The 25,676-nt window shown below is 32.0% G+C and overlaps 1 protein-coding gene and 1 long non-coding RNA gene across 2 annotated transcripts in view; both read right to left on the bottom strand.

Annotated features, from left to right (window-relative positions):
• Positions 1–13,351: 13,351 nt before the first annotated feature.
• On the bottom strand, positions 13,352–24,668 carry LOC139517395 (trypsin-like). The gene is made up of 6 exons (XM_071308380.1): positions 24,660–24,668; positions 20,454–20,635; positions 18,053–18,134; positions 15,832–15,991; positions 14,465–14,604; positions 13,352–13,630 (listed from the first exon to the last, which is right to left on the bottom strand). Exons 2-6 carry the CDS (start codon positions 20,564–20,566, stop codon positions 13,391–13,393), a joined length of 735 nt encoding a protein of 244 aa, XP_071164481.1. The 5' UTR covers positions 20,567–20,635; positions 24,660–24,668; the 3' UTR covers positions 13,352–13,390.
• A 212-nt stretch (positions 24,669–24,880) lies between these two features.
• LOC139517397 (uncharacterized) overlaps positions 24,881–25,676 on the bottom strand; it is a 28,114-nt gene continuing 27,318 nt past the window's right edge. The window contains exon 4 of the long non-coding RNA XR_011663137.1: positions 24,881–25,237. This is a non-coding gene — a long non-coding RNA (uncharacterized lncRNA). The remainder of the gene's footprint in view (positions 25,238–25,676) is intronic.

Genomic DNA, 25,676 nt, shown 5'->3' on the forward strand with positions numbered 1-25,676 from the left:
TATTGCAGTCCTAAGTATGAAATCGTTCAAATTATAATGGCATATTGTTATTCTAAACTGTTTCCCAAAATTGATCGCCCTGAAAATAAAAATGAAACATTTTATTAAAAAACAAGAGGCTCTCAAGAGCCTGAATCGCTCACCTTAATTCTTTTGGTTAAATCTCTCATCAATGATTATTTTGGCTTTTCAATTTATTTAAATTTTTTTGGATCGTCCTATTTTCTTCAAAAGCCAAAAAAAAATATCATTTTCTCCTATGTTTTATTTTAGCCATTGAGCTATGTTTCTTGACATACAAGGAAATAAAATATAAAATTTATACTAGATACTCTGAAACTCATTTAGCCTAAGTTTGGCTGAAATTGATACAGCAGTTTCAAAGGAGAAGATTTTTTGAAATAAGTCAACATGATGAACAAATTGTGAAAAAAGTCTTTAAAGGGCAATAACTCCTTAAGGGGTCAATTGACAATTTTGGTCAAATTGACTTAATTGAAGATCTTACTTTGCTGAACATTATTGCTGTTTACAGTTTATTTTTATCTATAATTATATTCAAGATAATAACCAAAAACAGCAAAATTTCCTTAAAATTACCAATTCAGGGGCAGCAACCCAACAACAGGTTGTCTGATTCATCTGAAAATTTCAGGGCAGATAGATCTTGACCTGATAAACAATATTATCCCATGTCAGATTTGCTCTAAATGCTTTGGTTTTTGAGTTATAAGCCAAAAACTGCATTTGACCCCTATGTTCTATTTTTAGCAATGGCGACCATGTTTGTTGATAGATCATAACTTCGGATACAATTTACAAACTAGATACCCTAAGGAACATTCAATTAAAGTTTGGAAGTATTTGGCCCAGTAGTTTCAGAGGAGAAGATTTTTGTAAAAGATTACTAAGATTTACGAAAAATGGTTAAAAATTGACTATAAAGGGCAATAACTCCTAAAGGGGTCAACTGACCATTTCCGTCATGTTGACTTATTTGTAAATCTTACTTTGCTGAACATTATTCCTGTTTACAGTTTATCTCTATCTATAATAATATTTAAGATAATAACCAAAAACAGCAAAATTTCCTTAAAATTACCAATTCAGGGGCAGCAACCCAACAACGGGTTGTCTGATTCATCTGAAAATTTCAGGGCAGATAGATCTTGACCTGATAAACAATATTACCCCATGTCAGATTTGCTCTAAATGCTTTGGTTTTTGAGTTATTAGCCAAAAACTGCATTTGACCCCTATGTTCTATTTTTAGCAATGGCGACCATGTTTGTTGATAGATCAAAACTTCGGATACAATTTATAAATTAGATACCCTAAGGAACATTCAGTTAAAGTTTGAAAGTATTTGGCCCAGTAGTTTCAGAGGAGAAGATTCTTGAAATAGTTTACGACGACAGACGACGACAGACGACGGACGACGACGGACGCCAAGTGATGGCATAAGCTCACTTGTCCCTTCGGGACAGGTGAGCTAAAAAGTATGTCAATAAAGGTGGTTTTGATTTTGTAAATATTGCCGGTATTTTTAACGACCATTCTGTTAAAGACCAAATTCCTGGATATTTTGATAATGCTGAACTCCCTCTTATTTGTTATATTTACAAGAAATCTACCCGGAAATTTGTGTTTAATTATAACCAATTGTGTAAAGATGTAAATATCATTGAAAATACACCTAAGTCATGTAATTGCAGTAATTCCGAATAAACTTATGACCCCATTTCTCATGTCATAACAGGAGACCTTAACATCGTTCGCGACCGAGAGTTAAAATCATTCCTCAATAAAGGACCTAAATATCGTCCCCAGTCAATTATTAATTGGAATGAGTGTCGTAATATCATCCACGACTCACTTCGTACCTACTGTTTGAAATGGGTAAACCGGGGAAAAGCTGACAAAAAATCTTTGGACTCTTTTTTTAATTCAGTAATGAAGATAGTTGATATCCGAATACAACATTTCAAAGAACATTTTACTCCTAACAACAACCAGAAATACCATATTTCGCGTATCAAACATAAACTAAAAGAACTAGCCAAGGAATTTGTTTTTGTCCCGGCTGATAAAGCTGCTAATAATATCATTATTGTTTGACGTAAATTTTATATTGAGGTTCTGCAAAAGGAAATCACGAATTTACCACCAATCCAACTGACTTCATTTTCAGAAAACGACATCTGTAAAAGAGGGACGAAAGATACCAAGGGGACAGTCAAACTCATAAATCTAAACAAACTGACAACGCCATGGCTAAAAATGAAAAAGACAAACAGAAAAACAATAGTACACATGACACAACATAGAAAACTAAAGAATAAACAACACGAACCCCACCAAAAACTAGGGATGATCTCAGGTGCTCCGGAAGGGTAGGAAGACCCTGCTCCACATGTGGCACCCGTCGTGTTGCTTATGTGATTACAAATCCGGTAAATAGTCTAATTCGGTAGGTCACATTCATGAAAGGGAAGGGGATTGTAGTTACGACGTAAGGAACATATCCGATATCATTTGTGAAACGGTTATTCCATAACGGTCAACCAACTCGTGATGGCGTCCATAAAATTTACGAAGGGATGATTTCAACTTCACCATTTGGAACTCTTGGTTTAATAGCTTCCTTGTGAGCAGTTACCCTCTATCAAGAAAATCATGATAGGAAATGCAAGCACGGGAATATCGTATCAATTGGGAGATATATACCCCGTATGCAGGTGCTGCTGGAATGTTACTACTTAGAAATGGAAAGTTCACAATTGGAAAGCTGAAATCATCTCTTTTGTCATAAAGTTTTGTTTTCAACCGACCCTCATTGTCAATTTCTAGATGTAAGTCAAGATATGAAGCCGACTTAACTGTATCTGTAGTATCCTTTATCTCCGATTCGATGGGATAGATGCGTTCCACATAGTCACCAAATTTTGAATTGTTTAGTGAAAGAACGTCATCTATATAGCGGAAAGTAGAGTTAGAGGATATTGCTAACTTCTTATCTTTCTTCCTAAGAAGTTTCTGCATGAAGTCAGCCTCATAATAATAAAGAAAAAAGTCGGCAAGTAGAGGGGCACAGTTTGTTCCCATTGGGATGCCGACAGTCTGTTGAAAAACACGTCCTCCGAACGTTACAAATATGTTGTCAATCAAGAAATCAAGCATTTTGATAATATCGGTTTCAGAGAATTTTTTGTTTGAATCAGAGTGATTCTTTACAAAATATGATTTATCCCTCCCTAAGACAAGATACTTGTATCTACGTTGGCCATCAAGAACAAATACAAACTTTTAGCTACTTCTTTACAAGCAGAACCAAATACAATGAAAGTCCCAACTATGTACTGGCTTCCGAAGCTACACAAAAAACCTTACAAATATCAATTTATTTCATCTTCAAGCCATTGTTCCACTACTAAATTTTCTATTCTACTTACTAGTACACTTGGAACAATAACAAAAACCTGATTATAAATTGTTCAAATAAGGCCTTTGAAAATAGTGGAATTAATTTCTTTTGCGGACCTATTTTTGTATTGTTATGAGTTACAATTGATGACTAAAATTAGCAAAGACCCATCGAAACAACATTTGATACAAAAATTTAACAATACTTTTAGATATTTGGATGATATATTGCTCTCAAAAATGACGACTTCAGTATGTAACTAAAGACATTTATCCTGTTGAACTTACTTTAAATAAAGCTAATACTAACAATGACCACTGCCCTTTCCTCGATCTTGATATCAATATCATTAACGGGAAGCTTAATACAAAAATTTATGATAAAATAATTGATTTTTCATTTCCTATCGTTAATCATCCATTTTTAGATGGTGACTTCCCTTGTCACCATCTTACGGTGTTTATATATCTCAACTTGTACGATTCGCTCGTGTATGTAACAACGTATTAGATTTTAGCGAGAGAAATTTATGTTTTACTGAAAAATGATTACACCATGATTTTCGATATCACAAACTAGTCAAAACATTTACTAAATTTTATCATCGGTATAAGGACATAATTCGTACATATAACTCAACATGCAGACATCTTATACGTTCAGGTATTTCACATCCAATCTTTTATGGTAATATTCTTCACAAAGCACACAAATGTCAGTATTCACCTCATATAGTTCCGATACTGTTGTCAGGTCATTAAAGATTGCATATTTTGGCTTTAATATTGATTCACCTATAGGGTCTTTGCATCGGAACTAAACACATTTATTTAAAAAAAAAAACTGTTAACAGTTGTTGGCATGACACGGGTAATGTTCTTCTCATATATTTTATGATAGTATGATACATAGTTAACTGCTAGTAGTCTGTTGTTATTTATGTATTATTGTCATTTAATTTATTTTCTTTTGTTACATCTTCTGACATCGGACTCGGACTTGAACTGAATTTAATGTGCGTATTGTTATGCGTTTACTTTTCTACGTTGTTACGGTCAGAAATCACCTTTAAATTGTAGCCAACAAAAGACACAAATCGATAATAAAATTTAACAAGATTTATTGTACAAAAGTTTACTAGAAATATTACACATATATTACTGTTAAGGGGGTACAGAACACCTAAGAAAAGATAACTCTTACTCATAGTCTGATTCATTGCTACGTTTTAAAATTATGTGCAATATGTAAGCTTTTAAAAGATCATGATTAGAATGTTTACATTATTGCAGCTGTACACCCGTTGTTATTCTTTTAATCTTTTAATTCATTTAAAGTTACTCATTTTCAATAAATGAATCTTCAATGAGACATAAAAGGGAAATTTCGAAGTGAAATAAATTTACCAAAAGAAAACCAGGACGTTAGAAAAGGAGGGAAACAGAAAGAGAAAGTACCATAACTGTTTTCGTTTTTTACTTGGCAATGTCTAGGTCTTAAATAAAATGAAATAAAATACAAAAAGTTAAAAGTCTAAGGATGCTACCATTTGATTTGAGGGGGGGGGGGGGGGAGAGCTAGGATTTAAAAATTTGTCCTGCATTTTTTTTTATAGGTGTAATCATCATTATTGTCCTGCATTTTTTATTTTTCATTCTTTTACGGACCTGCAATTTTCATTAGTTTACTGGAATTGTTTTCATAAATTGTCATCCTGCTTGTTATGCCAAATTACTGATTCTTCCTTTGTTTGTTCAAAAGCCTGTCTTGCCTTTTTTTCAAATTTCATCCAAGCCCCCCCACTCCCTTTCCCCCTCCTCAAATGAGGGTGGATAGGACCTTAATCGGGACTCCGGGATCGAGTGTTTTTAAGGTCAGGATTTAGGGATTGACCCTTTCGAGATCCGGAAATTCTTTTTTTGAATTTCGGGGGTCAGGATTTCTGGACCTCGGGATTTCGGTTTTTTAAGCCGGGATTTCGGGATCAGGACCCCTCCTACCTCAAATGGTAGCTCCCTCCGACAATAAAATTTTAACAAAATAAATAAGAATCCCTGGACAATTACACAATGCTTATGTTTGTAGATCTTCTTATTAAATTGATTAAATCAAAACTGAATTGACTCCACAATACTTTTTTTTAAAACATAACATGAGGTTTGATTTTTAAGGAAATACACTATGGCCTTAGTAATACATGTAGTAATGTAAAAAAGATTACGAATAATTTATAATTTTATAATTGCTGTCATATTTTTTAAAGTGCAATTGAATATTTATTGCATGATTTATATTAATGTAAAAAGTTAGAAGATACCCAGAGGGATAATCAACCACCAGTGCATCATTTACATGTCACGGAACAAGGCAAAAAGAAGGAAAAAAACGTCCTTTTCAGTCCAAAAAACACTACACATATTTTTGCTTTCTTAATTCATCTGAATAAAAAAAAACTATATCTTTCTAGTATCTTTTCCCAACCTTTATCCTGACAGGTGTAGAAAATTAACGGGTGTCTTCTATTCCGTCCGCAATTTTAGGGAAAGTAAAGTCTATATTTAGAATCATAGTTGAAACTGAAACTACACATGTATGATATAAATAGAACATGTCATTTTCGCTTTATCAAATTTAAATTTCGAAGGGATGGCAAAATTTATTATTTTCTTTTGTTGTGCATTTGTCATGTTAACTTGTGTATCTTTCCGATTTTTTTTTTTATCAAATTCAATTTTGAAATAAATATAAAAAAGAAAGTGTGGTGTTATTGCAAGTGACAAGTGAAAATGTTTCTTCTCAAGTCTCAATTCAAGATTATTACTGAATAGAGTAATCATTCTCTATAATAATAAGGGGCCCCAAATGTGAAACTTGTAACTGCCGTGCTTTTAACTAAAAACCAGTTGTATCTAATTTTCATAACCTCTGCAGAAATACTAAAAACATTCTATGTTTAACAAACTTAATTTAACAGTATAAGGATGTCAGATCTATTTCATCTCTTATGAGCCGTGGTTCTTTGCACCAATGGTTTTGTCGTTATGTTTTGAATTGTATATTTTTGAATCTGGCCAAAAGACCAATAAATTGAAAATCTTGATCATGTAAAGCATCTGCCAACTTTAAAGCTTTTCCCTATGAATCATGTGTATTTTTGGCGTGTCATGCTTTTAATTTCAACAGCTCGTATCTCAAATGAAAAATCAGTTACATCCTTTTTTTGCCCCTGCAGTGCAACTGAAAGTCGGGGGGGGGGGGGGGGGGGGGGGGTATTGATTTACCCCTGTCCGTCTGTCCTTCCGTCCGTCCCATTATTGGTATATAGTTATTTGGCATGACTCCTCCTACTGTTTGATTTCTAGGAAGTTTTCACTTTGCTGTCTGTTGAGTAGTTAAGTACGTACGCTGCGCTTCAATAGAAACGATTCCCTTTTCAAACAATTTTATGTGACTACATGTCGATTATTTATTCCGTGTGCATTGAATGGGTTGACATGTCATAAATCTTTCTATATTGTTGTATGGTCGATTAAAGCTTGTGTAACATGATTTTTTAAAATAAATATGAATTCATACTGACTTCATAAAAGTCATGGCCCGTACAAGTGTTTCTTACCAAAAACTACATTTATCGTCCTTGAGGTCAAAGTTCAAGGTCACATGAAGGTCAAAATTTTAAGAAGGCACACCACCTCATGATGATACATCCACATGCCAAAGATGTAAGGCCTAGGTCAAAAGGAAAAGAAGTTATGGCCTACATGGTTGTGTTTTTCGCGGGAAAAAACCCATAAAGTTGACCTTGAGGTCACATTTGAAGGTCACGCAAAGGTCATCATGATGCAAGACACTTAACCCTATGATGATACATCAACATACCAAATAGCTAAGGCCTAGTTCTAAAGACGAACAAAAATATGGCCATTATGTACTTTTTGAATAGATTTTGCTCTTATTTAATGAACCAATTTGAGGGTGGGGCGTAATTTAAACTTAAATACCAAAAAATCTAACGGTTAAATTTTAAAATAATTTTGCATGAACAACCGACTAGTATAGCACTACAAATGCTTAGTTTTATGAAAAAATTAAACGACACATTTTTTTTTCAAAAAAAAAATCTTCTTCAAATACTAGAAGCACAGCATTCAATTTTCGGGGCTGATTCTGATACCCCCTATTAAAGTTCTGGCAAAATTTTAAATCCGGAATAAAAAACTTACAAGGAAGGGGTATCAGTGAACTAATATTCACCTCAGCTATCATTATTAGCTATGCTATTGTCAATTTAGGATTAAATTTTTAAATTTTTAACAAATTCAACCCTATACCCATATTTCAGAAACTTCCAATTTTGGCCGATACTAGTATGTAAAAGATGCCATATTTGAGTTGCCAAATCTTTTAAACCTATGGTTCAAATGTTTTAAAATTTTTACAAGATGTTGAGGTTGGCCTAGTTTATCAATGAAAAAAAATTAAGAAAAATTAAACGACAGGATTTTTTTGGGGTATAGTGTTGGGTACCCCCTTAACTTAACTGACAAAATATGAGTCCAATCTTTTATCTTTATCTGTATTCGGAAATCTTCTCGGAATCCAATCTGAATATTACGTTCACTACTAAGGTCACAATCCAGTATGATGTTGTTTGTAGAATAAAAGTGTCAATCCAAATGCTGTGAATACTAATGTCTATCGATGTCTAAGTCTGAGAGTTTAACTTAGTGTTTGTATATATATAGTTGTCACGGAAATTTCTAGAAGACTCTAGAAATGGAACGTCCTAGACAGTTACAACGGATGTTTCTAGTAAAATGTAAAAGTTTAAATTACGCATCTTTTATTAGGATCATTCTGGTATCATTATGTAAGTCAAATGGAAAGTTCCAATCATTCTGCGATTGTTCCAGTGATTTCTAAACTGCACAGTTTTAAGATTATTTTGTAAACAACTATCAGGCCACACAAAACAAATAAGGCAAACTCAAACAAATATAATAATTACAATATCATAACACCCCCACTCCCCCCCCCCCCCCCGACCTTAAAAGAAGTTTAAGTGTAACAAAAACTTATCATGAATAATATGAACAAAAATACATAGTGTATACAAAGTGTTTTAATAAGCTCTAGATAAAGCATCTGCTATTACATTATCGTTACCCTTAATATGTTTTATAATTACATCATATTCCTGTAACAATAAACTCCACCCAGTTCACTATTCATTATTCAATATTAAAAAATGAATATTGAATAATGGAATGGACTGCTATGACCCTTCACTTCCTAATTACAGATATATACTATACCTCAATCGGAACAAAAGGTATATAGTCAATATGTTCCGCAACGGATATTACAGGAGTAACGAAGGACTTGAATATCGAAATACGCGTGAACATTTAGAAATAGCCAATTTTGAATAATGAAATGGATATTTTGAATAATAGAATGGACTGCTATGACCCTTCAGCCCCTAATTACAGATATATAATATACCTCATTCGAAAGCTTGTCAAGAGAGGAACAAAAGTTATATAGTCAGTATGTTCCGCAACGCATATCAGAGAAGTAACTAAGGATTTAAATATCGAAATTCGCGTGAACATTGAGAAATAGCCAATTTTGAATAATGAAATGGATATTTTGAATAATGGACTGGACTGGTAGGACCCTTCAGCCTCTAATTACAGATATATATTATACCTCAATCGAAAGCTTATCTAGAGAGGAACAAAAGGTATATAGTCAATATGTTCTGCAACGCATATTAGAGGAGTAACTAAGGACTTAAATATATAATACGCGTGAACATTTAGAAATAGCCAATTTTGAATAATGAAATGGATATTTTGAATAACGGAATGGACTGCTATGACCCTTTAGCCCCTAATTACAGATATTTTATGCCTCAATCGAAAGCTTATCAAGATAGAAACAAAAGGTATATAGTCGATATGTTCCGCAACGCATATTAGAGGAGTAACGAATGACTTAAATATCGAATTAAGCGTGCAAATTAAGAAATAGCCAATTTTGAATAATGAAATGAATATTTTGAATAATGGATTCGATATTGGGCTGATTTAAGTATGCAGTCCGCCATTTTGGATTTTACCGGAAGTGCGACATTTTTTTTCAAATGCCTCCCTATCTGAAATAAAAGAGTAATAGTTGAGGAAGGTCTATGCCAAATTTCATGCTTGTAGCAGGATGTGCACAATTTTTCACAAAGCCGCCGTACTACTAATACAAAAGACACTCATACTGTTGAGAAACAAACAATTTAAATCATATCCTATTATAAATGTTCCGAAAACAAATGTTTAATCATGCATGCAAAGTCTAAAGTTGCTTGTAGATTCGTTCAAAACTAAGTTTCACCTTTTTATGGAACGCCACAGCTGCCTTATGTGGAATTCTGATATAATGTTATGTTGTTTTATTATTACTTGATAATATTTTGTCTTTACATAAAAATGGTTTTGACTTTACGTAATGATGTTTCGATATAACTCAATATCGAATAGTAGTTACTTAATCATATTTCGACATTACACGACATGGTTTCGTATTGAATTTTTTCGTATTGAATAGTTTTGTCATTACTTAATATGGTTTTGCCATAACTCGATGTGGTTTCACCATTATTTTAAGTGGTTGTTTCATTAGACAATAAGGTTTTAACATTACTTGATGTGTATGTGACTTAACATTATGTAGTTGTTTCACTACATGATGTTGTTTTGTTGTTTCGTAATGATGATTTGCCAATTTTTTATATGGTTTAAACATAATGTAATGACGATTTGACACTACATGATGTGGTATGATTGCCAATGAGACAACTGTCCACAAGAGACCAAAATGACACAGACATTAACAACCATAGGTCACCGTACGGCCTTCAACAATGAGCAAAGCCCATACCACTACATGATGTGGTCCTTTCATTTTTGATGTGGTTATCACATTACGTGGTGGAGGTAAAACCACGTGACCATTCCGGAAAGACTAGTTCTGTTTTTAGATCATAGATTTCCATGTTTTTATGTGCCTTGGTTGAGTGTGGCCATCCATCGATTTAGAGTTTAAATTAAAGTTTGGGTTGCTTTTCGAATTAAACTTTCAGTTAAGTCTTCGATCTATTGCATTAAGTTTCGGGTTCAATTTCAAGTCTGAGTCAATTTAAAGGTAGCATTCGAGTTACAATAATGAATTTGACCTCAACTTTGAATTTAAGGCGCCTTTTTGGGTAGAGTTTAAGTTAGAGTGGAATATGCGTTTCGTTTAGATTAAGATTTCGAATTAAAATTGGAGTTATCTAATATGAGTTCGTCACGGTATTTAATTTTTTCTATCTAAGATCAAGGGCTTTTGTCCGGGCTTACAAAAAGTGGACCGAGGGGTATTTGTACAAAAGATAAACAATGTTACATTAAAATTGAGAATGGAAATGGGTAATGTGTCAAACAGACAACAACCCGACCAAATAAAAAACAACAGCAGAGGGTCACCAACAGGTCTTCAATGTAGCGAGAAATTCCCACACCCGGAGGCGTCCTTCAGCTGGCCCCTAAACAAATATATACTAGTCCAGTGATAATGAACGCCATACTAATTTCCAAATTGTACACAAGAAACTAAAATTAAAATAATACAAGACTAACAAAGGCCAGAGGCTCCTGACTTGGGACAGGCGCAAAAATGCGGCGGGGTTAAACATGTTTGTGAGATCTCAACCCTCCCCCTATACCTCTAACCAATGTAGAAAAGTAAACGCATACATTGTACAAAACCCAACATAGAAATTGAAATAAAGTCCGATGTGTAATGATTACCAATGAGATTACTATCCACTAAAGTTTAAATGCCACAGTAATGGACGTACACAATCATAGGCAAACGTTCATCCTTCAACGCACCGTATGGTAAAAAAGGCTACAAAGGCTACCACGTGAAAATGTGAAACAATTCAAATTCAAAACGAAACAATCTACGAAAAACAAATATGACGCACATGAAACAATGGCAACCATTGAACCACAGGTCTTCGAGTGGCTTTAGCAGGCACATACAGAAAGTGCACGTGGTGGAGTTTAACATGTATGTGAGCGATAAACCCTAACATAAACTCGGACTGTAATATAACAATACAACATAAGAAAATATAAAAAAAAATATCCAATAGGCTTAAATCAATAGATCGGTATTACTAGGTAATATAAATCCATTGGGGATGATCTCGCGTGCTCCAGAAGGTTAAACAGATTCCGCTTAAGGTATGGTAGCTGTCGTGTAATTAGTGAAAGTATACACCCAGTGATTGCCGACAATAAAGTACAAGTCTTTTGATTTTTAAGTTGAACCTTGGTGTCTTGTTTGTAAATGTATATGAACATGTATATATGTAATTGTTAATGTATAATTGGTATCCTCTTGTAGCACCATACGTGTGCCTAAGTTGAAATAAATTGTCTTGTCTTGTCTTGCCATTATTATTGCGGCAATGAAACACATCAAACCTATGTTTCGTTGTCGTTAGTGGCGTCGGCCATTTAGATTGTCAGATTTTTCGTTTAAATTGTTTTTACATTTTTCATTTCGGGACCTTTTATAGCATATTATGTGGTATGGATTTTGCTCATTTTTGAAGACTATACAGTCAAATATAGTTGTTTAAATCTTCTACGTCATGTGATAAATATTTGGATGAGAGTTGTCTCATTGGCAATCATACCACATTTTCTTATTTCTATATACGTTGTTTTTTTGCATTAAATATTACCGAATTAAACTGTTTTGGTATGATACATTTGAAAAACTCAATGGATTAGTACAAAACTTGTATAGGAGTTATTCTTCAAGTTCAAGACAAAAACATTTCTTTTTTAATTTTGTATTTACCGATATATGTACAAATAAATGTAAAGTCAACATTACGCTTTTACACTGACAGCAGCAATATCAGACGAGGCGAGAATTCCGTGGAATCTTTCATGAATTATTATATAATACTGCTTCTATTTGAGAATTAAGAAAGAAGTATAAACGGCAGGACCAAATAGTTTAGGGATATCCCCCGTATGGCCGAAAGGCTGTAAATAGTTTAGTACTATTTTTTTATTTTTGTCTGCCGTTCCACTTTTTAATACCTAGTAACTCTGAACAAAAAGTCGAACTTTAATTTGAACTTGAACTTAATGGATAGCGAAACTCAAGGACATTAAACAAACGACATAGTGCAATCAGTTTAAAAATAGTTTTTCCGAAATGGTCACGTGGTTTTACCTGCACCACGTAATGTGATAACCACATCAAAGAATGAAAGGACCACATCAAATACTGAAACAAGCACATCATGTAGTGTCAAATCGTCAAATTTGAAACATCATTACGTAATTTTAAAACCATATAAAGAACTGGCAAATCATCATTACGGAACAACAAAACCACATCATGTAATGAAATAACTACATAGTCACATACACATCAAGGAATGTTAAAACCACATTGCTTAATGAAACAACTACATTAAATAATGGTGAAACCACATCGACTAATGACAAAGCCAAATTGATTAATGACAAAACCATATCAAGTCATGATAAAACTATATCAAGTCAATACGAAACGGTTTACCATATCGTAAAATATAAAAATATCATTAAGTAATGACTATTCCATATTGAGTTATATCAAAACATCATTATGTAAAGACATAATATCATCAAGTCACAATTAAACAACATAACGTAATATGAGATTTCCATATAAGACAGCTGTGGCGTTCCATACCTTTTCACAGTGTTTGGTAATAGTTTGAACAATTTCAGTGTTTTAAATTTGCAACCTTATCCTTTGGTTTTCCTTTTGAATTAGAGTTTTAAAGTCGGTGAGAAAGAAGACAACAACAACATATTGAATAACTAACATTCTATGTCTAATTTTATTGTCGTATTAATTTCTGTTTCTGTTATTTTTGTTGCTCTTCTTTCCTTTGCTTTTCGTATTGTTCTTGTTTTTCTTATCTTTCTTATTCTTCTTATTTTTCGTATTCATTGTGTCTTTGATCCAATCTAAGTAAGCAGCAATTTTGGTATGAACACTTGGTGTAGGTCCATTACATTTAAGCCCAAAGGATAGTAAGCCAGCTAGCTTGTTATCGTTATTGCAAATCACAGGTCCACCACTATCGCCCTGTATATATAATAGAATCTCTGAAGGAAAAAAACGGTTGTATGCAAAGCCACAGTAGTTAGTAAATTAGTTCTTCTTGGACTAATTTCAACTATACAGGTTGTCAAATCTGCTTAACAATTTGAAATAGTACCACAATCACAGATTTGTTTATCTATTCTATAACATTCTGTCATTACAATTATGGAACATGTCCTTTATCATCATTACAGTTGTAATGCAATTCAAGCAAACGCACTCCAATTAATAGTTAGAACAAAGCATACAAACTACATGTAGCCTTTTATAACAGATTACATTTAAGAGTTGTTCATGATTTTGGTCAACTTGGGGGATTTCGATTAAAACTTGCGTTTTGTGATCAGAAATGCCAATAATTCATTCCATGGCCATACAAATGGTTTCAAGTCTTCAATGCTATGGGTTTGCTTTATTCTTGTCATTTATATCTTAACAGAAACAATGATTGAAAAGTTATTTTGATTAAAAAATAAACAAGATACCATAAGTGGTTACATGCTTTGACGTCGATATATATTTTGTATCATAAAAAGTCAGACGTACGATAGTTTTAACACTTTTTTGTTAAAGCATACCAAAATCATTAAATGTACTTGTTTCATATTTTTCATGCCGGAGCCTTTTTTATAGCTGACCATGCGGTATGTCATGTTCTCATAGTTGACGGCTGTACTGCTTATAATTGCCAACATGCAGTTCATTTGAACTCTGGTGGATAGTTGTCTCTTTGGTAGTCATACCACATATCATTAAATTTATATAAGTTGAAAAATTTACAAATGATAGATTTTGGGTAAAATAAAATGTAGTTACATTACATGAATCCTTTCCAATCTCCTGAAGACAAAGTATTTTGTTCCAATAAATCTCAGGCATGAAATTAGCAGTTCCACAGTATGTTTTATTGACTGCAGGCATAGACAATATTTGCAGACGATCGGGTAAATTCCCCTCTGTAATCAAATATTTTTAATAATCTCGTTGGTTCATATCTGTCATATTTATTTTCCAGTTAATTGATATGTTAAAATCAAGATCGTTGGTTTTCTCGTTTTGATTATTTCGCATTTGTTATGTCCGGGTCTTTTATAGCTGACCATAATGTATTGCTGTTTCTCATTGTTAAAGGTCATACGCTTTAACTGTTTACGGCCATGCAGTTATAACATTTGTGAATAGCTATCGTTTTTTTATAATATTACCACATCTTATTTATATATTAGTATAAATGTTTTATTGTCATTCGTATACTTATGTTTTTACTTTTGTCCTTTTTACTTCCGCTCCCATTTGTGGAGAAGCCATTTAATGAACCATTTCGGAAAGACTTTACAAATAAAACATTATCAAAATAACAGCTGTTAATTTTAGAGGTCGGATACGTCAATACTATATTGCTCTGTTCCCTTTATCAAATGCACTTGTTAGTTTTATTTTACATTCACATACTTTTCATTTATTCACAAACGAATTCAACGGGTATGGTCGTGGTTTCTGGCAGATAGTTGATGCGCATGGCAAATGAATCATTCATAGGAGAAGACGCTTTTGTTTTGTGTACTATTATTCGTCTGTTTGTCGTTCTCTTTTTTAGCCATGGCGTTGTCAGTTTATTTTCGATTTATCAGTTTGAATGTCTCTCTGATATCTTTTACCCCTCTTTTTTTATGCTGTTGACGAGTCGTGTCTCGTTGTTTTTGGAGGTCATATGGTTTCCTCAGTTTTTGTTTAATTACCAAAAAAGTTTAATGGTTTTACGGGAAACAACTGTCGCTTTCATTGGTTTTGAATCAAGCTTAAACTGATTTGGTTGACATATTTGTATGTTTTATAGTGACTAAGATTATAACACAAAGTTACAAAGTACATGCATACAGATATTGCAGAAATTATGTTCTATCAAAGATTTAAACTTAAAAAGACAAGCGAAAGTTACCAATTGGATATTCAAACTAAGGACAATACCATGGCCAATAAAGAACGATTTTTTAAAGTTTCAATCCTTGATAAAAAATACTTACTGCCATATCTGTATTCTATACACTTATATTTTATTATATAAAAGATATTTTTGACTTGAAGGTGAAAAAAGAGAGCCAAAAGTATTATCACTTATTTGCATGCACAGTTGATATTTTGTTTACAGTAAATTTAAAAAATTTCAATTTTATAAAACATACCACCGTTACGACCCCATCCTGTTATTGTGCACAAGTCTCCTGTGTAATTTTTGCCTATATCAGTTTCAAGATTGATTTTATTGATGGTAGATCCGAATTTAAGCGGTTTTTGAAGCTGCAGTAGCATGATGTCATTATAGATACCATCATAGTCTTTGGGCTAAAACATAAAGAATGAAATTCAATTAAACAGTATTTGCAGACGTGTTATTCACATGTATACACATATATCTATACAGAAACTATTTTGTCTAAGTGTCTTCTATATTACACATAAGGGTGTACTTAGGTGAGGTTTTGGAATTTGTGTCAAATGTTCGGACTCCTTGGTGTTTTACTATACAATACTATGTAAAATATTTTGCCCCATAACTCTCATTTATTTTTTCATATAAGACTTCATAGCTCAAGAAAGGTCATTTACCAAAATTTTAGAAGATTCTTGATTTTCATTCTTTTGATTTGAGACCCAATTAATATCAATGCAAATATAAGATAAAAGTCCGAGTCAGCCTTTTTCCGACATATTTCAAATCTCAAATATCTCGAAAAGGAGGTCCATGATCTATCAATATTTTTAGCTTATCCTTATCCTTAATCGATGCTCTACCGGCTTATAGTTTAATTTTGATTTCTTAATTTAATAATTTTTAAATAACCGCACCTAAGTACATCCATAAGGAAGACACCAAATTAGCTAGTCATGTATATTTTTTTCAGGCATAATGATATTTTGTCTTTTATTTGCACTTGCATGTTGTCATAATTTGTGAAAACAGAACTTTGTCATTTGAAATATTCATATTCTTGAATCCTTTGACGCCGTAAAGTTCTTTCTATGTGTATTCAATATTACATGAAATTGCTCTACGTATATTAATAAATCCAAACATTCTAAAGAGTAGGACCCAGTTTCTTTTATTTAAGTTTTTTGTAATGATTTTACTACTACACCGACAAATATACAACGAGATTAAACATTTACATTCTAAAAACAAATAACTTCTCACCAATTTAGATGCATGTCTTACAGTTTTATACATTGAAAGAAATCATTGACAGAGCAGGCAATAAACAATGTCTTTGAATAATTTAACAATAATATCGACTGTTCAGAGCAACATAACTCTCCTCCAGTTTCTCTAACATATTTTTATCGGTTTATGAAAAAATCTTAGTGTAAGACAAATATCCACAAAATACATTCACCCAGTTCATTTATAAGATTTTAGTTTAAAGCTACTATATGTACACGAATCATTTGTTTTTACAGTTTGATTTAGAAGAAATACCAACATATAATAATATATATATAGGCAGTTCAAAGCAACTATATTTGTTAATTTCTGTGTCATTTTGGTTACTTATGAATAGTTGTCTCATGGGCAATCATACTACATCTTCTTTTTTATAGCTAGACAATACAATTAACTATCTAATTACTAACACAAGTCTATATTAATATTCTTGTAATTGTTATAAAATACACCAAACATCATTACATTACTTTCGAACAGCGGTCTAGTCAAAAGTTTTGTTTTCCAATCTTACAAGGTACACACACACATAAAAAATAAAAATGAAAGCTACAAATGTAAATAACAGCTTTGTAATTAGAATACTGTCTCGTTCATCAAACATATTGTGCAACTCCCGCTAACATGTCAAATCGCCGCCATATTCTGTATGTATGTGCCTGTCTGAAGTCAGGAGCCTGTAATTCATTGGTTGTCGTTTGTTGATGTATTATTTGTTTTTCGTTATTTTTTGTACATAAATTAGGCCGTTATTTTTTCTCGTTTGAATTGTTTTACATTTGTCATTAGCATATTTGTAAACCTTATCATGTTAAGCATTTTCGATATATGCAACTTATCGTAACCTTTCAAGATCAATAATTTCTTATATATATATTCCTTCAATCGGGAGGATTAAGAATGCACCATTTGTAGAGTGGGGCATGTCTCAATTCGTTAGTTAACGTAAAAAAATTATAAGTTTGACGTTTTTAAAAAACACTCCAATGTTATAAATCATTAGCTGCCAAATATGTTGTATTTGTTCTGTTGATAAGAATTGTGATGATACATGTTGTGTTGTTTTAAAACCTACCGTGTTGTACCGGCGGATGGAACGGAAAGACGAAAAAAATTGGCTGATTTCAATATTTTCTCATTCCTATACATAGTGTAGTAAAATATGTAAAACTGAAAGCACATACCCTATAGAAGTTTTTCAAAGGTACAATAGTTGTCATCTGACTCCTAAAAGAGCTTCCAGCTGCTATTCGTATATCCTTCGCCCTAAAATGACAAAAAAACAAAAGGTAAAAGTCTGGTTATCATTACAATTATATAAGCAACAGTAAACATATTAATCCTTAAGGCAAACATATTTTAGAAGATTTTAATGCACAGTAGTGCAACTCATAGGTATATTGGCGAAGATATGATAAATAAAGGCAACAGTAGCTATAGTATACCGGTGTTCAAAACTCGTAAATCCATGGACAAAAAACAAAATCGAGGTAACAAACTAAAACTGAGGGAAACGCTTTAAATATAAGAGGAGAACAATGACACAACATTAAAATGTAACACACACAGAAACGGACTAAGCATTAGACAAAATCCGATGAGAATAACAAATATAACATCAAAACCAAATGCATGAATTGGGGATAGAAAAGTACCGTGACACGTTTTATAGTAATGTGAATTCACACTCAAATATAAGAGAAAACAAACGACACAACGGAAACACAACGTTAAAATGTAGCACACACAGAAACGAACTATAATATAACAATGACCATATTCCTGACTTGGTACAGGACATTTTTAAAGAAAAAAATGCCGGGTTGAACCTGGTTTTGTGGCATGCCAAACCTCGCACTTTAATAGCAATGTTAAATATAACATTAAAATGACAACAAAATATTACAGGACTACAATACAGATAAATAGGAGAACATATAAGACAAAGAAACACATGAATAAACATGAAAAAGGCATCAGATTTAAAATACAATACGCCATAAACGCGCCTCGTCCACACAAGACTTACCAGTGACGCCCAGATATAAAAGTTACAAAACAAATACAAAGTTGTACAGAACTGAGGATCAAAAGTTCAAAAAGGTTGTGCCAAATACGGCTAGGGTTTGCTGCTTGGGATAAGAACACACTTATTATTTAAAACAATTTATGCTATTTATTGCAAACAGTATATTTTATCAAATGAATATAAAAGATATACATGATAAAACTGAAGTATTAACTAATTACAGAAAACAAAATCCGGAACATAGTGTATTCATGTTTATAGCCATATATAAAAACAAGATATATAATTCATTTGATCATGGTGAAGGTTTCATTAAACACTGTGACAAGCTTAAACCTCTACGGCATATCAATTCAGTAGTAAACCACATCGAGTACTATACAATCCAAGTAAAAAAGATATAGAAATCATTTGATAATAGAAATTATAATACCTCAGTTATCATTTTCTATATAAAATAAGTGCACAATACTTTGACTATTTCTTCAAATTTCAAGCTTTGAACTAATGAACCGGTCAATATTTTCCAACTGATGGACCTCGATGAAACTATTTGACCGCAAGCGTCAATATATAACGCGGCATTTACAATCCAGCTACGGGATTGGAGGATTTTAGATCCACGGGAGTAACGATGTCGCTTTTAACCTTATTACTCTAGGGTTGACGCAAGTGCAAAACGTAGCATTTCAGAATGATTAAATAAAGTTATCATTATGGTTGGGATTCTGCTTTATATATTACGACAGTTGATTTATCACAGCTATTTATTGTCTGTTGTCTTTTTCGATATTATAAAACACTTACTGACTGGATATTTGTAGTATAGGAAGTTTATTCTCCCCTCGGATACAACTATTGCCCTTGTTACGCCTCTGGACAATAGTTGCACCTCGGGGGACAACAAACTTACTATTCCACTTATACTCAGTCAATAAGTATACAATATTACATAAGGTGTAGCATTCTACTATTTTTATCGGACATTAGAATCACGTACATTTAAGGATTATTTTACGTATCCGTATACTTGTTTCTATGTTTACCTTTAATATCTATTTATATATGTTAATTGGTGGTCAATATAAAATATCTTGCTAAATGTAGACTTATGACGTCTTGACGTCACACATATCAACCACAGAAAAATCACCGTAGCAGACAAAAAGAAATTTTGCAAGTTTATCACTGAATATTTAAAAAAAATTATATTTAAATGCAGAAGACAAAAAAGCTAATGCGAGAAGCTATGAAGTTGTTGAAAAATAGTGATATTTTCAATATCATATTATAATTCTTCAAAAAACACAATTTAGAAAATACACAGAAAAAACCTTGAACGCCATTTCCCAAATACATTATTTTTTACGGAGTTCATCACATAAATATTATTTATTGTAAAAACAAAAGTAGCATGAAATGAAACTGAAAAGTGTATGAGTCCCCTGCACTATTACCTAATTGCAGACTTATGAAAACAAGTCCATTTCATCATTAACAGTTTTAGCTGTATTAATCTTTAAATTAATTTATAAACTGTAAATAAGCAAGCTTACTTATATCCTAAAATATTACAATGTCCTGCTGTAACAACCCAGCTTTTGTCAATTATTGATCCACCACATTCATGGGTAAAATTTGCACCAGTTTTAAACTGAACAGACACCATCCATGGATGATCTGCTATATTGGCATCTTCACCATTGATAATCTTTACACTTGCACCAGCCGAAAAAGCCTGAATTATGATACAACATTAGTTTTAGATATTCTTTATCAAATGTCAAGTAAAGAAACTTTATTTATCGGAAATTCCACATTATCACTCGTTTTTGTGAATGCGATTATAAAATTGTTATAATGAAATCACAAAATTATGATTAATCCATAAAAGCTATATGAACGTAATGTCAATATAAAAACATTGAGACCGTTTTAATTTCGCAACAATTCAATAATTATCACCAGATCACTCAGATAAACAGTTTGATTGTAGCAGCTTTCAATTACATTATGAAGTCACAAAGATAATACAGTTCCTTTAAAGTTATAATACATGTTATCACGAAACTACCGAGTATTTCGATATAAGAAGATGTGGTATAAGTGTGAATGAGTCAAATCTCCATCCAAGTCACAATTTGTAAAAGAAAACCATGATAGGTGAAAGTATGTCTTCAACACCACTACAAACCATTAAAAGTCTTAAATAGCCTATATCTGTACTCGACTGTACTGATTTTTACTCGACCAGTCTGAATTCGTCTGAGATTAACTCGATAATACTCGACTGAATTCTGAACCATACTTAACAGTCTGAATATGTACTTGACCAGTACTTAACCGTTTTATACGAGTCTAAACTGTACTCGACCAAGTCTGAACCGTACTCGACCTAGTCTGAACCGTACTCGACCTAGTCTCAACCATACTCGACCTAGTCTCAACCATACTCGACCGAGTCTTAACCAAACTAGACATATTCTTTGTATCTATTAACTGAATTTTATCAATTTAGGATTTTATTTAATAAAAATGAAATTTAAACAACAACTTGAAATTAAAAATGTATTCAATACAATATTGAAATTAAAATTTCACAATAATCAATCATAATATAACTTCAACTCAATATTAATCAACACTTACATAATAATATATATCAACTTTTAAAATATAAATGAAACAAGTTGATCAAATAATTTAAAAAAAATGAATTATGACTAATATCTTCAATATTATTCATATTTTATGAATATTTCGGAAGTATTTTGTGGTAATTGGACTATTTTCACCATTAACTTAAGCCTAGTATAGATTTATGTTGTCAGTTGACTTAATGCAGTGAATGTTTTTTTATTAAGATATATATAAAATAGTATATAAAACAACTTAATAAATTTTTAAAAAATGAGACCTTAATTGTTTTGTTTTATTAAACCAAGAATTTAATATAATCATTATAATAGAATTTCCCTAGCAATCCTTGATAACCTTTTTAAAAAAGGAAATGTATTCTAACGTAACAATAAAAAAAAATTTAAATTAATTTAAGTATTTTTTGTCAAATTAACATGGCATACATACAGCACTTTAATATGTTCTAAATTACTCAGTGCATGTGTATTTTACAGGTAAAAAGAAAGCCCTATTTTCTTAAATTCGTGTATTCCTTATCTAGTACATACATGTATATTCGAAAGGCCTTGTTATTTAATTTAAACAGGATTATGCAATTTTGAATCAATTTTATTTAGACTTAATACCTCTGACCAGGTGTGATCTTATTTATGAGTTTGCCCCAAGCAGAGGTTATACTTTATATTTCACCACTAATCAGAAATATAATTTTATTTATTTATTTAATTTTATCCCTTTTTTGATATAAGTTATATATAATATATTTTTTTTAACCTAAATGTAATCAGAGATATATTTTTTTATATAAGGTTAAAATCTTTTATAAATTTTGTTGGCTGTTGTTATATATGTCAGTTAAAAAAAAGATTTATTTAAACAGTTAAAAAAGTAGAGGGTTTTTGGTCTAGTATGGTTCAGACTGGTCGAGTATTGTTCAGACCTTTGGTTAAGTATGGTTTAGACTGGAAAAATAGGTCGAGTACATGTCAAGAATGGGTTAAGACTGTTTAAGACTGGTCGAGTAATAGTTCAGACTATTTTCAACAGCAAAGATAAGAGTCAAGTACGATTCAGTACAGTCAAGTATGGTTCAGACTGGGGTCGAGTAATATCAAGTAAAAGTCAGACCAATTCAGACTGGTCGAGTTAAAAATCAGTACAGTCGAGTACAGATATAGGCCATTTCAGACTTTAATGGTTTGTAGTGCACTGAGCCTTGACTCACACCGAACGGCAGTCCATAAAAGCCCACAAAATGACTAGTGTGAAACCATTGAAATAGGAAAAGCAAATGTCTAATCTATACATAAAACGAGAAATGAGACACAATTGTAAACCACATCAACAAACGACAACTACTGAAAATGAGTGTCCGAACTTAGGACTAGTGCAAACACATGCAAATACTATTTTCGTTTGGCTAAAAAAAAATCTCATCATAAAAAAATTACGAATTTAATAAGTTTTTAAGAATGATATTCCCAAAGTATTATTATTTAATCACAACAAAAAGATCAATATTAAAATTATTTTTTTAAAGAAACACCCCGTAAGTAAAAATTGGTTAGTAAACAAATTATGTAAAGTTAAGTAAAACAATTATGCAACTCTTATAATCAAGAGACCGTGTAATATCTGTTCATTAAAAAGGTGTATCCATAAATTTATCTTTGGCGTTACACGGTATGTATACATCCCGCCGATTTGTTATAGTGTTATGGTCACTTTTTGTATACTTTTCTTTCATTGCTGCTTATGTACTTTTGGTTGTAAAATGTCTAAAATATTGAAATAGTTTAGAGACATAGATGATAATACATTGAGGAGAATTTTATTTATACCAAACAATTACATTTTATAAATTTTGTGCGTCCGAATCGCTTTTTGTATATACAATTCATTCTGGAAAAATTTATTACATCTCACTAGTGATACAGGCTCAAACTTTAGTACGCTAACACTTACAAAAGTGGAAATGGTCAATCAATACGACGCAACAGAAATAAAAAGTCAAAAAGTCATAATTTTGTGACAAATGCTACTATGCATTACAAGCATGTGAGAAGAAATCCTCATTATTTTGAATCAATCAACATTTTATAAGCAATATAAACATCATAATATCAAACAAAAAAGGTTCAATTTCAGTTTGGCAACCAATTCGTAATTTTTAATTTTATTTTTTTATTGAAACCTGTATATTTGTTACCAAAGAGAGGGACGAAAAATACCAAAGGAACAGTCAAACTCATTTTGAATGCATCTGATGATAGAATAGGTTTCCATCGATATTATCTTGATGCAATTGACATGCATATTCTAAATCCTTCGGTGACGTGACGTGGACACATTCAATTAATTAATGGTGATAATTAGTCCTTGCCATGATTTACATGTTAATCGATGTTTTAGTAGTATTTGTTAATTGTTCTAAAACAAAGGATTTTTTAGGATGTTTTTAAGTGCGTTTTGTTTATAAACAGTAATTGTGGGGCCCTTTATAGCTTGTTGCTCGGTGTGAGCCAAGGCTCTGTGTTGAAGGCCGTGCATTGACCTATAATGGTTTGCTTTTATAAATTGGTATTTGGATGGAGAGTTGTCTGATTGGCACACACACCACATCTTCCTATATCTATAGCAAAACATAGCGAAAAAGAGTATATTGTCATCCTAAATATTCTCATATTTTTCTGTATAGTATACTGAGAATCCTTCCGTATGTGTAGGTTATTGTCTAATGTTTGAAAGTGATGAGAATACTGAAAAAGCTACCATGATCCATGTGATGAAGGAAGGAAATACTACAGCTCCGCCAGTATGTTTCGTTATTTTGTTTATTTTCAATCAAAATATAATCTTAATTTATCATCAAGTGGCAGGACACCACATCAATTTTTATGGCTATGTTAAACATAACACTAAAATGACAACATTACATTACAGGACTACAGTACAAATAAATACAGGAACATTCGTTTTAGAGAAATAAAAAAATTAGAAATACAATAGTACATTTCGACTTGCTAATAGTTGTCAAAGGTACCATTTATAAGCAACAATGCTAATTGTTGTTGAAATTGTGTTGTATTCATAATATCTTAAAACAATGGTCATATACGTACCGTGTAGAACACTACAAATTCACAAGAAAGTTATATTATGAATATTATTATCGTAATTATTAAAATACTTTTCTTAACATTATCTTTACAATGCATTTGTTTAAGAATATAAAATTACAGCAGATTTATTAGTATAATCATAAATTATTATAATTGTTTATGTACTGAATTGTTTGAAAGCGTAAGTTCGGAACAAAATTGAACGTTTCTCAGTGTATATATATGGCAATTAACTAAAATCCTAAACACGACTGCATATGTAATTGTTTAGACTATACTTCAAATTAATTAGATTCGTTTAAGACCGAAATACATTTACTTCTGACTTGAATCTATACCCTTGAACCCAACCCTGGCGACCCACTTGTTCATTTATCTATTGAATTTCATGTGATTCGCGGATTTGTTAAATTGTTTCATCTTGGTTTGTCTCTTTCAAATCGATTTACAAGACTTCAAAACAGGAAAAGTATTATCGCTTCGATATATAGATAAAACATTATTTACTTACCGACAAATATACTGACGATGAATACTCGATACATCTTTATGTTTCCTAACAACTCCACTTCAGAAATCTACAATAAAACGTCCAATACCTATGAGTCTTTTGTAGACGAAACGAGCGTCTGGCGTATATATAAAATTAAGTCCTGGTATTTATGATGAGTTTATTTACATGACTCTGATAACTTTTTGACCCTAGACATGCGACCACCAATCTAGCAATTTTAGATCTATGTCCCGTTAAAACAACATTAACAATATGACAGAAATCTCACTAAATAGTTTTGAGATCCACACAATATGGGAAGTTAAAGTTTGCTGAAAATACAGTGCTGCAAATAGGCATTTTTGGATAGTTGTCGTCTCAGTACAAATTCTAATTGATGGTGATTTATATCCAGGATCTAATCTGGTGAAAAGTTTGCATTACTTTCACAGCCGCGCCTTCATTTTGTTGGTTGTAATAAGAAATTATAGATGATGGCCTTCTCAGTCAGATTGATTTTCTGG

The sequence above is a fragment of the Mytilus edulis genome, chromosome 3, assembly GCF_963676685.1.
Source record: "Mytilus edulis chromosome 3, xbMytEdul2.2, whole genome shotgun sequence".
Classification (NCBI taxonomy): Eukaryota; Metazoa; Mollusca; class Bivalvia; order Mytilida; family Mytilidae; genus Mytilus; species Mytilus edulis.

What these genes read in the sequence shown, in the direction of transcription:
- LOC139517395 (XM_071308380.1), bottom strand. Translation starts at nt 20,566, where the DNA reads ATGGTGTCTGTTCAGTTTAAAACTGGTGCAAATTTTACCCATGAATGT. An exon ending in CTTTGAAAAACTTCTATAGG is followed by an intron (nt 15,992 to 18,052) that starts GTATGTGCTTTC and finishes TTTATGTTTTAG; the next exon opens with CCCAAAGACTATGATGGTAT. An exon ending in AGGATGGGGTCGTAACGGTG is followed by an intron (nt 14,605 to 15,831) that starts GTATGTTTTATA and finishes ATTTGATTACAG; the next exon opens with AGGGGAATTTACCCGATCGT.